At 47.8% G+C, this 14,257-nt stretch overlaps 1 protein-coding gene across 1 annotated transcript in view; it reads right to left on the bottom strand.

Moving 5' to 3' along the window:
• The window catches only part of TGM7 (transglutaminase 7), a 31,804-nt gene that overhangs the window by 296 nt on the left and 17,251 nt on the right, over positions 1-14,257 (bottom strand). Inside the window, 12 exon segments of the mRNA XM_007467560.1 lie at positions 109-242; positions 2,094-2,254; positions 2,719-3,045; positions 3,514-3,756; positions 4,199-4,270; positions 4,273-4,301; positions 6,073-6,211; positions 8,369-8,546; positions 8,628-8,756; positions 11,390-11,508; positions 12,099-12,344; positions 12,779-12,961. Of these exon segments, the coding sequence (XP_007467622.1) occupies positions 109-242; positions 2,094-2,254; positions 2,719-3,045; positions 3,514-3,756; positions 4,199-4,270; positions 4,273-4,301; positions 6,073-6,211; positions 8,369-8,546; positions 8,628-8,756; positions 11,390-11,508; positions 12,099-12,344; positions 12,779-12,961 (1,960 nt within the window).

The raw sequence follows: 14,257 nt of genomic DNA, 5'->3' as shown, positions 1-14,257 counted from the left end.
TGGGGGAAAGGAGGCACCATCCAGGAGAGTAAAGACCATTCTATGACCCCACGAGGCACCCCCTTATCTAAAACCAGCATGAGGCAGGTGGATAGCCATGGTACTTACTCATTTGTTATCTACCCATTGATGAGGCCACTGCCCTCCAGAACCATTGTGCAGCGACTCAGAGCCACCGAGAGGGTATTGGTGAACGAGATGTGGATTCTCAGGGCCTTGCCCACCTCAGCCCTCTCCGACACCTGTGTGGAGAGAAGACGGGGATATCATGGGCAACTGGCCTCATGTCCGCACTCAGTTCAGCAACCTCACTTCCCCATCCCTCTGATGACCTCCAGGGACTGCTCACTTAGCACGAAGATGCCGCAGGGGCAAGAACATGAGCCCACAGTATTCACGGTTAACACATACACTGGCCTGCCTTAGAAGCTCACAGTACTATTGGAAGCCACCACCAACTGGGAATTGGCACCAAGTGAGATCTATTTCCCTCCCCGTCATCTAGCTCAGGATGGCAATTAGATTTCAACTTAAGTGCCAGCTCCAATCCGTTAGTTGTGGCTGATAGGGATGGTGTGTTAAAAAGGATCTTGAGGACAATCCAGAGCCAGTGAGAGGGTCATGATTGATTAGTAGTGTCTGACACAGGCATGGGATAAGGAAGTGGTGTCATGTGTGCCATCCATGTGCCACTGGTGATGTCATTCTGAGGCCAAGTTGCAGGATATGTTAATGGCAGAGACAGGTGTCCTAGACCCCAGTCAGGATCTTCCTCCCATGCTGCTCTGTCTTCATATGCATTAGCAGACCCACTCTGAGTTTTTCCAGGTGTATTCAGTGCATCACATGTGAGGTCTGTGTCATAGGGCAGCATGGCCTTGACTTGTGAGTGGGAGGCAGGGATCCATCCTACTCACTTCTAGAGCCCCAGTGCCTAGCACAGTACCAGCCAAATGATGGATATTTGGTAAACAAGTGTTGAACTGAAATGACTCGACCACCCAGATCATACTGGGGGCACATTCTGGCTCAACCAGAGAATCGAGAAGGAAGAACACATCCTGACTTCTCTGGAATTCAAAGAAAAGAAACAAGTCCTTTGTACTCTAGTGAGTGTGCCAAAGTTGAACAAGGTCAAAATAGCTTTGGCATCCAGCATGGTCACACAAATCATCCCGGGGTTCCTTAGCAATGGGGACCAATTAATAGCCTACTTGGCACTTGATGTGTTTGCATTGGATCCTGTTGTAACCAGGGCTTTGTGTAATGGGCAGGGCCCTCACCTCAGCCCCAGGCTTGTGTCTGCTCTTGTGATTCTGCCCACTGTTACCCCCTCCCCCCTCATGGAGGCTGCCTGGCATCACTTGGCCTGATGACCTCACAGCATGCCCAGGTGAAAACTGTCAGGTGGCCAGACTGTTTATGATGTGGAGCCACTCACATCTGTTTCTGGCGGGGGTGGAGGGTGCTGTGCACAGGTCCACCAGGTGCACAGTCAGGTGGGGATTAGGCAGTGGGCAAGGCCTTCAGGTAGGAGGGGAAAGTGGGGAAAGGAGGCTTCAGAGGAAGAAAAACCCTGGTTATAGGACATGGAGATCATCCCTGCCTTGCCTCATTTACCCTTCCTTCACCTGTATTCGTTTCTCATTGCAATTGCCTTGCCAGCCACTCAAGCCTCTGAACAGTGAAATGTGAGGCTCACCTTTCATTTGTTTCCTTCTTCCTTGTCACCCCTGTCTTACCAGGTGACAAGGAATTTGGCCTGAGTCTCTCTCAAACCTGTCTTCTCTACTCCATCTCCCAGATACTGTCTTTCTTGTCTCTTTGCCTCTGCAAAGCTACTTCCTTACTTAAAATGCCTTCAACTCCACCTCGTTTCTCTAGAGTGTCTTCCTGTGCGTCCTCTGTAAAATGTCACCTCCTCTGGGAAGCCTTCCCTTTGCACAGAGTGCAAGGGACCGTACCATACTGCACTTTAATCACCTGTTTGGTGTCCAGGGCAGGGACTGTGCCTTGTTAGCTGCTGTACCCCCAGCCCCTGAATTGGGTGAGTCAGAGGGCCCCTGGGCCCCATCTCTGTCCAGATGCCTTACCTCAGTAGATAAGTGGGGAGGCCCCAGGGAGATATCTTTTAGGACCAGCATGGACCTCCCTGACTCCTCCACCTTGGCGATGCCAGACACACAGATAAGCTTTTCATCCATCAGTTTGTTTCTATAATTGCTGTAGAGTAGCAAGAGCAACCACTGTGTCTCTAAGCACAGACAAAATACATCTTAAGTCCAGGAATGGGTCTCAGAAAGAGAGAGTGAAAACGTGTATGTGTGAGAGAGGAAAAAATAGTTTGTGTTTGAGAGAGAATATGAGTGTGAGTCTATGTGCATGTGTGAAAGTGTTTGTGTTTGTGTGTGTGTGCGTAAGAGAGAGAGACAGATGGTGCTTACCCTGCGCCCCTGACCCCCCGAGGTCACTGCTGTGTTTCACCTGGTGGGATGGCATCAGAGGTACAGTATCTGACATTCAATCTCCTGCCAACAGCAGCTTCACTGCCCAACATGTGTGCATGCACGCGTGTGTGCATGCATGCGTGTGCATGCGTGCGTGCTGTGCATGTGTGTGTGTGCACGTGCGTGCATGTGTGTGTGTGTGTGGGTGCCTTGTTCATGGCCTCAAGCTTCCCTCCCTGTATGTGCATTTCCAGGCCTGCCTCATACTCACCCTCCCCGAAGTCCAGGGTCAAGTGCACTATTTGTCTCCAGAGGGGCTCCCAGGTACCACCGTCGTGCAGCAGGGTCTGCACGCAGAAATGCACCACCAGGCAGATGGGCCGCTGGGGTTGGGCTCTATCTGCTAGACTCCCGGCATTAAGCTTCGGCAGCAGGTCCTGGCCCCACTCAGCCTTCCTGGTCAGGTAAAGCTGCAGCTGTGCGGGCTGATCCTCAAAGCCCCCAGACCCCAGCAGGTCCAGGAAGGATGAAGAGGCCTTCCAAGGGCCCAGCATTTTCCAGGAGGCCTTTATGAACACAGATCACTCCTCACGGGGTCCTGACAGAAAGGAGAGCCAGGAAAGACATCAGTGGGGAGGGGTCAGGAGGACCAATGACCTTCTTGCTGGAAACGAGGCACCCAGCAACTCCCAGGTCCCCTCCTGAAGCCTCAGCCACAACGAATAGCTGCCTAAGGAGACAATACAGCATCATGGCTGGAACGAGGGGATTGGTGTTGCTTGGTGCTGGGCTCAAACCCTTGCTCTATCACAGTCCCTTCATCTCTTGGTGCTCAGTTCAGTCACATATAGCCCAGGGATACTTCCTTGCCTCATAGAGTTGCCAAAAATTTGGGTTAAATGAGTTCCTGATTATAAGCACTGGATGGTGTTTTTTGTCATCTTTTGCGGAGGCAGTGGTTAGGTGGTGATGGTTTCAACGTGAGAGCCATCCTCATGTCCTTTGGGAGGCAACACAAAGGAGGTTACAGCTGCCCCCCTCCCTGAAACACTGGGGCCCCAGGCACCTTCTGGGTACCTGTAGGAGCTGGTGATGTTCTGGCTCTGGTCTGACCCTACCATCTTGGTGCTGATTTCCTTCCTGATGGAACTGATGATATGGGCCAGGAGTTCCTGGGCCTGGCCATCATCCAACAGCCAAACGACTTCATCGGCGTTCACCTCAGCATACACAAATGGGGTGTTGTAGGGCAGGTGGACCTTCCCTTCCCTGATGGCCTTTACAGAGGCAGGGCCACAGTGGAACAACCCTGTTCAGGGAACAGGAGTTGTGGACCATTAACTTGGCTGCTGACATATGGATCAGGGCCAGCGGGTCCTGGCCATGGGAGATAGAGGTAGGGAGATGGGATGGGGAGGGGCAGTGGCATTAATAACCCTCATCCATGGGGTGCTCTCCAGTTCCCATTAATTCATCTGATGCTCACAGCCACCCTGGGAAGCAGCAGTCATCACCTTCATCTTCCCTACGTTACAGGTGAGGAAACAACTGAGAGGTCCAGTGACTCATCAGCTCACCCAACTGTCAAAGGCAAAGTTAGACCCCTGACCCGAAGTTGTCTCTGCTACGACTTTGGAAAGCGGATGAAGTGGGAAAGGCATTGTTCCTTTCTGGCCTCCTACTCACAGGGTCAGTCACCCTGACCGGCGTCCCCACAGAGCCCAGACCCTTCCACAATGGTCTGCTCTCACCACTGCTGGTTTGCTGGGGAGTGGGGTCCAGAACCTGCCACCCGTTGTATCCTGGAGGGAGATCTTTCCGATCATCCAGCACTCATTCCAGACATGGAAATTCCTGCAGAAAGCAGTAAGGAGAAAAGGACTCACGTTTTCAGAGGATTTGCCAGGTATCAAACCCTATACTGAGTGCTTTATATCATTGTTTCTTCTTTTTTTTTTTTCTACATTTTATTTGGAAGTAATTTCAAGCTTATAATAAAGTTGCAAGATTAGTACAAAGAGCACCCATATACCCAGTTCATCTATTGTTAGCATTTTGCCCCATTTGCTTTATCACTAGCTTTCTTTCAGTGTGGATATGGAGATTTCTTAGAATAGGGATCTTCCCTTATGTACTCTTGTACAGTTATCAACCTCACACATTTAATATTGATACTATCCTTGGGCTTCCCTGGTGGTGCAGTGGTTGGGAGTCCGCCTGCCGATGCAGGGGACACGGGTTCGTGCCCCGGTCCGGGAGGATCCCACATGCCACGGAGGAGCTGGGCCCGTGAGCCATGGCTGCTGAGCCTGCGCGTCCGGAGCCTGTGCTCTGCAACGCGAGAGGCCACAACAGTGAGAGCCCTGTGTACCGCAAAAAAAAAAAAAAAAAAAAAAAAAAAAATTGATACTATCCTTTTATCTACTTTACTGTCTATATTTCAATGTTGTCAGCTAATAATGTCCTCTATGGCAGGGGTCCCCAACCCCCAGTACAGGCCCGTGGCCTGTTAGCAACGGGGCCGCACAGCAGGAGGTGAGCGGTGGCGAGCGAGCGGAGTTTCATCTGCCGCTCCCCATCGCCTGCGTTACTGCCTGAACTATAGACGCCCACCCATTCCGTGGAAAAATTGTCTTCCACAAAACTGGTCCCTGGTGCCAAAAAGGTTGGGGACTGCAGCTCTGTGGCATTCTTTTCCACCCAGTCCAGGATCACACATGGCATTTAGTTGACCAATACCCTTTGTGTCCTTTGATCTGGAAGAGTTCTTCCGGCTTTGTTTTATCACATTGACATTTTGAATACAGTATTTATTTATTTATTTATTTTTATCAGAGTGGCCCTCATTTTGGACTTGCCTGCTGTTTCTTCATGATTAGATTCCGCTTACGTGCTCACAGACAGAATTCTACACAAGTGACATGTCCTTCCTAGATACACTACTGCTCATTGACCCAGAGAAGCTTCAGCCCTCGAGGAGCCCAGAGAGGGAGGGAGCTCCAAGGACAGCAGCTAGTTCTCATACAATTCAAAGGTCTCACCTGGAAACTGGCTGGAAAAGCAAAAACAGGAAATCAGATGTGGGGTAGAGCAGAGGAGAAAGGAACCAGAGGAAGTGACTAGAGATCCAAAAATAAAGGGACACACAGAGACACACACAGGCATATATACACATGCCTGAGGCATATATACACATGCCTGCAGAGAGGGAGTGGGGCAGGGAGAGGAGAAGTCAGCAGAGACCAAAGGAAGTATGCAGAGGCAGCTAGTCCTGGCTTTGCCCTGACAGAAAAACAGAGAAATGTGCTCTGTTTTCTGAAACAGAAAGGCTCAAAGAAGGAAGAGTAAGATGAAACAGATTTTGAGGTCAGTATTCAGAGGACACACGACCTATTCATTTGGTTGCCAGCTTCAGAATACATTATCCCATAGTCTTCTATCTCTGAAATGAGCTTGATGTGATGCTCTGATTAGCCAGAACAGCTTTCTGGCTGGGGGACTTATTCTCTGAGCGTCAGCAACAATGTACGGGGCAATATTTCCTCAAGGCCAGACAGCATCAGGCCAGAATTTTCCTACCCTACCTGGAACGGAGCAGAGACCTGTAGGAGACAGTGCCCCTTACCATATTTTGTCTCGTTTCTGAGTTGGCAGCATCTCTGCATGTTGGTCCTAGTAGGTGTCGATGGTCAAGTTTGCATCCACGTTGTGTGCAGAATGGAAATTGGAAACGACACGGGTTGGAACACCCAAGCATCTCATTACTAAAGAGAAGAAAAGCATGGGGACTAACTGAGTTTATTTCAAGAAGAATCATTGGTTTCATGAGCATACTTTCTCACTTTCAAGCTGGAGGAGAAAAAAAGGCCAAGATTCTTGCAGATCCATATCTGTAACTCCTTTATCCTCAGAGCACCTCACCCAGGCCCAGAACCTTGTGGCCTACCTGCCCTAGCCATAGTCTCCATTCCACCAGGAGAAAGAAATCATTTGAGGGTCACTTAACAATTAACAACAACTCAATTTATCATTTAGGGATTTTTCCATTCAGCAGCTTTCCAAACTAAAAAAAGAGAACCTAAACATTTGATAATTCGAAAGAAAAATTTTAAAAATTAGACCTATGCTGTGTCCAGAAGAGAAGCTGTGTGACCTTAGGTAACTGGCTTAACTTCTCTGGCCCTTAGTCTTCTTATATGTAACAAAATGAAGAGTTGGACCAGATGATTTTCAGTTCTGAAATTCTGGATCTGTAATTATACTCAAATAAAAGGGTTTGGAGGAAAGAAAGAAATCAAAGCACAGATAGAAGAGCCAGATAGACTTATAGAGATATGTGGAAGACAACGACGAAGGGAACCTTGCATGTACGAGGCAATGACCATCTTTGATAAGACAACAGCACCCTCTTGTGGCTTCTCAGGAATCACACAAAGCAGCCACTACATCACCGTCATCCACCCCACCACCACCACCACACACACTTGACCAGGGCCAGATGAAATTAAGCTGAGAGCCAGGTGTGACCTTTGGAACACAGGTCCCCACCTCTGCAAGCAAGGTGAGGAGTTTAGAGAGAGGTTTATCCCACCCTTGTCCTCCTTAGGAGCAGATGGTGCCCACTGAGGCTGCTGGGAGGATTACAATGCTTTGAAATGTAAGAGGACTATTAAGAATGACCAATCTTTTTGTTTCGATTCATTGAAGATCCCCAAAGGACGCCACCTGTCCACAGTCACCTATCCACTGCCAGCACAGCTCCTGGGCTTTCACAAACCCTTAACCCTTGGTGAGAGTTAGACCAGGGCTGCAAGTGGCCAGAGGCAACTTGGCAGGAGCAGCTTTCCCCTCGCTCAAAGGTCGTAGACTCTAGGGCCTAGCCGTGGGGAGAGGCTCGGAGGTGGAGCAAAGATGCAGACTTAGACCTTCTCCCTCTCTTTGCAGGGTCTAAAGGCCTCCTTAACACCTGCTTAGTCAGGGACATCCCAGCCCAAGGCAAACTTGGCTGTACTAAATACTGACACTGCGCTGAGCATTTTCCCGTGAAAACAAATGAACAAAATGAGGTCAGTTGATTTGAACACTCATATTTAAACCCCTCCGCTGTCTGTAGCACCTGTACATAACTGCCAAGCTATGTTGCCCCTCTCAGAAAAGTCTAGAACTTTGTCTTTGGACCCTGTCTCTGTCCTCCCCATTCTGTGCTCCCTCGTTCTCCAACTCAGAGTCAACACATTGGTTCAGTAAACATTTCTTGAGCATCACAATGTAACAGGCAGCACTGTGCAAGGTACTCCTGCCTCTTGGGGGAAGATAGGCAGGCACCACAGTGCTTTCCATCTTCACAGATAATCTGATCAATGACTTGGGACTAAATTGTAAATAACTGATAATGCGTAAAACATGGATGCTCCTTAAGGGTAGTCAGCAAAGTAGTAAATCTCTAACTGTAACTCCTCAAGAATCTCTCTGAGAAGTGTTTGGGAGCCACCAGCTCTGCCCACAGATGAGATCAGGTTTCCAGATTATCTGCTTGGACCTCAAGCTTCCCTCAACCTGCCCCTGACTCCAGGCTCACTTTGAGCTGAGAAGCCTGAGCAGGTATCAGAAAGAAGCCAGTTTTGCCTCCACTTTGGGACCACAAGCTCCTCTATCCAGGTGACCATTTTAATAGCCTCACTGCTCCATCAAGGAGACTGAAGAGTGATTGCAGCAGGTCACACCTTCCCTGGTTATTGCAGGATTCCTTGAGACTATAGAGTGTGCTGGTCAAGAGTCAAGTGACCACCACTCCTTAGCCATGGGGCTGTGGACAGGCCACAGTTAACTCAGGTGAAGTGGAGATAATCCCAGCCCAACCTCGAAGAGTTATCATGAAGAGTCAATAAGTGATTCTGCATTCCCATCTCCGCCTCACTCACCGGTACCCGTAACAGCTGCAAATACCCAGCACTGCCCATACCTCACAGGCTGCCCGCCCCTGGCTGCCCGCTGTCACAGGATGGCCACGCTGCCCGTCCACTCCAGTGGGCTGACCCCCTGGGAGTAGTCCTCTCTCCAGCTCCCCTGCAGCACACCGCTGTCATCATTGCTGTTGATCTGCAGAGGAGAGACAGGTGGGTTTTCGCAGTGCGGTGGCGGGGGAAGCTCAGGCAGGGCCGGGGAAGCTTCTGGCCTTACCATGGCACTCACCACCCTGCAGACATACACCACATTGTTCCACTGGGAGTAGTCTTTGGTTGGGTTCTCTAAGAAGTACAGGCTCTTGTTCAGAATCTCAAAGCAGATATCTGTCATTTCCTCTTCAAACTTCCAGGGAATTTCAAGGAAGAACAAAGAAAAGAGTAAAAACGTCTAGAATTCTGAAGTCAAGTCAGTAACACTGACGTTTAGGGGTGGGGCTAAATATCAGACGAGTTCCTGCCTTCAAAGAGCTTGTAAGTCAAGTTGGGAATGTGTTAAGATTCAGAATTTTGAAGAACTAACCTGTGTGTTTCTGATGGAAAATGCAAATGGAATTTGGAGAGATGCGAGTCAGCTGAAGGCATCAGAGAAGGCTATTGGAGCCGGTGGGCTTGGAAGGACAAGGTAGACAGGAAGAGAGCGGGGTGGAGGCGTTCACCCAAGGTCTTTGGGCGTGATGGGTACCAGAGACAGAGGCTCAGAGATTTTCCTTCTGGAGGACTTGCGAGAGTAGGAAGAGATCGGATGGATACATATAAGGCCAGGCATGTGAGGAGAGGGGGAAGAACGTGGAGAACCTTCAAATCAGGTAGAGGGTTCAGTGCTGATGGTGTGAGCACAGGAAAAGCCAGTGTACACTCATGACATACGGCTACAACATGTATTTGCTACATGTGTCGTAACCCTTTTGGCTACCAAATGCCCTGGTATTTTTCTAAGTTTCAAAAAATTACACAAGTTGTTGGAGAACAGGGAACCTGATCTTCCCCAGCAAGGCTCCCTGCTTCCTGCCCCCAACCCATTCTTCCCTCCCGGTGGGTGTGGACAGGGCTGAGAAGGCAGTGGTAGGCGGAGAGAAACTATCCCAGCCACGGCCCGTGGTTGAGAGTAGAAAAGTTGCCCAGAGTCAAAGGTCCCGCGCTGTGTACCCTAACTGGATATTTGGTGTTATTAAAGAATTGCTGTTCATTATTTCAGTTATAATACTGTATTGTGGCTCAGTTTTTCAGAGAGTCATCATCTTTTAGAACTATATTTGGAAGTATTACTCGATTAAATGATATGGTAATTTGCTTCCCAAAAATCCAGTGATGAGATGCGAGGAGTGGGGGAGAATACACCAGGGATCGGCAAAGTTTTTCTGTAAAGCACCAGATAATAAATATTTTAGGCTTTGCAGGCCATAAGGTTTGTCTCAACTACTCAATTCTGCCATTGTAGCATGAAAGCAGCCACAGATGATACCTAAATGAATGAGCATAGCTGTGTTCCAATGAAATGCTGTTTATTAGACACCGAAGTTTGAACTTCATATAATTTGCACATCACAAAATACAGTTGGCCCTCTGTGTCCATGGATTCTACATCCATGGATTCAACCAATAGGATCAAAAATATTAGGGAAAAAAATTCCAGAAAATTCCCAAAAGCAAAACGTAAATTTGCTGCACAGTGCCAGCAACTACTTACATAGCATTTACATTGTTTTAGGTGTTATAAGTATCTAGAGATGATTTAAAAGTACATGGGAAGTTGTGCATAGGTTATATGCAAATACTATGCCACTTTATTTTTTTATTTATTTAATTTTTTGGAGGGTGAAGTTGAAAAGAATAGTCTTATTGCTTTGCCAAGCAAAGGGGGCCACAGAGGGCTAATGCTCTCAAAACTGAGTGTCCCGACCTGGAGCGGGTAGTGAGGAGTTTTATAGTAATGGTTCAAAGAGGAGGGTGTGATCAGCTCATGGACTTTCTTCTGATTGCTTGGTGGTGAGCTAAGTGGGAGTCAGCATCATCAACTTTCTGGTTCCAACCGGTCCTGCGTCCTGCCAGTTGTGGCAGCATACAGTTAACTTCTCCCACCTGGCAGGGGTTTCAGTATCTGGTTTCAGGACTTAATGAAGCTCAGGTTCTTGATGTCTCATGGCAGAAAGAATTCAGTGAGAGACAAAGTGATAGGTAAGAAGTGGATTTATTTAGAGAGAAACACACCCCACAGACAGAGCGTGGGCCATCTCAGAAGGCGAGAGCGGCCTATGCCACTTTATATAAGGGACTTGAGCATGCTTGGAATTTGGTATCTGTGGAGGCGTCCTGAAACCAATCCTCTGCAAATACTAAGGAATGACTGTGTTATTTTTTATTTTATTTATTATTATTATTATTTTCTTTTTTGCGGTATACGGGCCTCTCAGTGTTGTGGCCTCTCCCGTTGCGGAGCACAGGCTCCGGACGCGCCAGCTCAGCGGCCGTGGCTCACGAGCCCAGCTGCTCCGCAGCATGTGGGATCTTCCCAGACCGGGGCACGAACCCGTGTCCCCTGCATCGGCAGGTGGACTCTCAACCACTGCGCCACCAGGGAAGCCCGACTGTGTTATTTTTTAAAAATTCTTTTTTTCAGCAGTTTATAAAGTATGAAAACCATTCTAAACTCTTGGGCCATGCGAAAACAGGCAGTGGGGCACATCTGGCCCACAGGCTATAGTTTGCAAATCCCTGATTAGACGAAACAAAATACACCATAAATTGATCACTATTGAAGGTAAGAGGTTCATGGAGGTTCATTATAGTAGCCTGAACCTCCATGTTTTAAGTTTTTCATAAAATATTAAAAACTGAGGAGGAAAGACATCTCCTCTTCCCTCCTTGTGCCTCTCACTGGAAGGGAAATTGGTCCAGCACTGCACATCCTGACTTCTGTTAGTGGCACTTCATAACCTAATAGAGTTGTCTAAGGCCCACTTCAGGTGACAGTGTTACCTGCCCATAGTTCCAGGGCCAGGGGGTGATGACTCTTTCATGACCACTGTAAACAAAGCCATAGTCCATCATGATATACTCCTGCAGCAGTATTTCACTTGGCAGGTAGACGTCGTCCTCTGAGTAGTTAAGAATAGCAGAGGGGGCACAGCCCCAAACCAAAAAACAAACAGTAATAAAATTAAAAACAGTAATGACAGTATCTTGCTGGATAATCAGATAAGCAATGGGTTGATGGCAATAGAAATCAAGACTGGACCCCTTAAAAGTCTGTGTGCTTTTCTAGATGCCAGCGATATAATCTATACTTTAAAAAAAGATGATCTTTTCTTGGTTATAAAAGCCTCAAGCTTTTCATAGAGATTTGGAAAATATGGATGACAGAAAGAAGACAATGAAGATCTCCCCTTCTTACTACTCAGAAACAGCCATCATTACATTTTAGTGTATTCTGGCTGTGCTCTCTTTCTCGGCACGTATATGTAATTAGGATCATATGTGTTCCATTTCCTAATTGATTTCACTTAACATCACACCATGAACATTTTCATCATGCCATTAAAAATTCTCTTTAAAGATGATTTTTAGTGAGCACATGGTAACACATTGCATAGATGTGCAGCATTTTATCTTCAGGGCTTTCTAAGTAGATCCTCACGGAGTGTTCCCAAGGGATCAGTTAGAATTACAACCTGTGAGCAAGTTATACCTGCACTTCAAGGGTTAAAAAGCAGGATGAAAGTCCCCAGAGGGTGGGTTGTGCTGTGACCAGGGCCCTGAGAGATCTCCATCTTCAGAGTGTAGGGACCAATGACTGCATTGGCTGGTGTGAAAAGGGAGACAAAGAGTGAGTTGGCATGAATGGTGAAGTCAGAAGCACTCCAGACATTGCCTTGTCGGGCCTGGGTGAGCAAGAAGGTGGCTCGGGTTCCCAGCAGCTCTGTGGGCTGTGGTCCTGTGTAAGAGAGAATGACCCCACAGTGAGGTGCAAAATCTATGTGATACGATTTCAGGGGAACTGGGAGGACCCTTACCTTCTCCTACCACTTGCTAATCCTTTTACTGCCACTGGGTGTCCTTGGCCATGCACTTAAGATCTGTGGGCCTCAGTTTTTTATTCTGTAAAATGGGATCTTAGTAGTACCCACCTGAAAGTCTTGTCACAGGGATTAAATGAGATAATGTGTGTGAATTTTTAGTACAGTGCCTGTTGTGTATTTAAAAGTTGTCTGTTATTATCACAATCTTAGTTTGCTGAGTTGGCCAAATCTTTTCTTAACAGTGCTAATAGAGTCCCGGGGGTCCCAGGAGAAGAGAGGGGAGGGCAGTTCAGAAAGGAGAGGCAGGGGCCCTTGAGGTGAACTTTGTCTTGGGGAGGGGTGGGCTCACCTGTCTCAGCCACAAAGGTGATGTAGTCAGTCCCAGAGTGGCAGGGCCAGTTGAATTGCAGCTGGATTGTGAAGGACTCACCACGGCGCATGATGAGTTGCTGCAGGCCCATCTCCTGCGTGTGATGCTCCTGGTTGTTCCTGGCGTTCTGCAGGTCGATGGACCTGAGCTCCAAGGCTGCCACTGGGACGGGGGTTGGCGGGGGGACAGGTCACTGCCCAGCTGTGGCTCCCTGGGCTCAGCATCCCCTGACACTTCTTGACATTTCGTGACACCTGGCTCTGACTTGGGTAAGATTGCTGTCCAGATCTTAGCCCTCTGCCACCTGCCCCCTAATCTCAGGACTCAGCCTCAGAGAGCATTTCAGCATCGTGATCCCAGTGACCTCTGGACCTGAACATACTCAAATTTTGTATGAATTAAGTCAGTGAGCTGACTGGAGGCTGGGACCTCAGCTACAGGCAAGTCCCTGCTTTAGGATATGGGGGAGGGTGGGCACCTCAGGGTTATTTGCAGCTTATTTCTTGCTTCTCAGCCACGTTCCAGGTGGATGAGGGTACTGGCTGCTTCCTAGGATGTACACTTAGTGTGTAATTTTAAAACTCTCATAGCATAATGGGCAAGGTGCAGGCTCTCACCATCTTGGCTGTGAAACCTTAAGCAAGTCACTTAAGGTTCCTAGACATCAAAAAAAAATGGTGACAATGGTGTTCCTACCTCCTAGAATTCATGTGGGCATTAAGTGAGGACTCACAAGTAAAGACCTTAGCATAGTGGCGGGTGCAGGGTAAGCACTCAGTCATCAGTAGTTTCTCTTAGTACTGATAATAATGCAGCCTCAGATTGCATTTGCTTTGCTATTTTTGCTGGTGATAAAAATTCATTAGGTCCTTTCCCCCAGTAGTACCTCAGTTTATCTCAGTGGTTCTCAACAGGGGCAATTTTGCCCCCTAGAGGACATTTCGCAAAGTCTGGAGACATTTTTGGTTGTCACAGCTGGGGGAGAGGCTGCTACCGGTGTCTAGTGGGTAGAGGCTGGGGATGCTGCCAAACAGCATGCTAGAGGAAAAACTCGTGTTTGCTCCAGCCAGTTTTTGTGCCATTTGCATTTTGAACTTTTTTCACATAAGTTCTCTATATTTTCACTAAATGAGTTCACTTTGATAGTTTTAGCCCATCTTTGTTACCTGGCTGGATTTTTTTTTGAGTCCTAATTATTTCACCTAAACACTTTATCTTACTATCTGGGAACTGGCTAAACAGTCTTCCAGGTCCTTGTCCAAGTCATTTGTAATACGATGGTTCTAAGCATTAAGGCTTAAGTCAGAGGCCAATGGAGTATTACTGTTGGAGATTCCTTCCAACACTGAGCCATTAGGAAATACTCTTTAAGTATAGTTGTTCAACTAGCTGTGATTACATCTAATTCTTTACATGAAGAAATTGGATTAGGTGTTTTTAAATTTCCTTCACAGTCTA

This window comes from Lipotes vexillifer, unplaced genomic scaffold, assembly GCF_000442215.2.
Source record: "Lipotes vexillifer unplaced genomic scaffold, Lipotes_vexillifer_v1.1 scaffold722, whole genome shotgun sequence".
Classification (NCBI taxonomy): domain Eukaryota; kingdom Metazoa; phylum Chordata; class Mammalia; order Artiodactyla; family Lipotidae; genus Lipotes; species Lipotes vexillifer.
The sequence above is the reverse complement of the archived record's forward strand: the minus strand, read 5'-3'. Positions and strand labels throughout refer to the sequence as shown.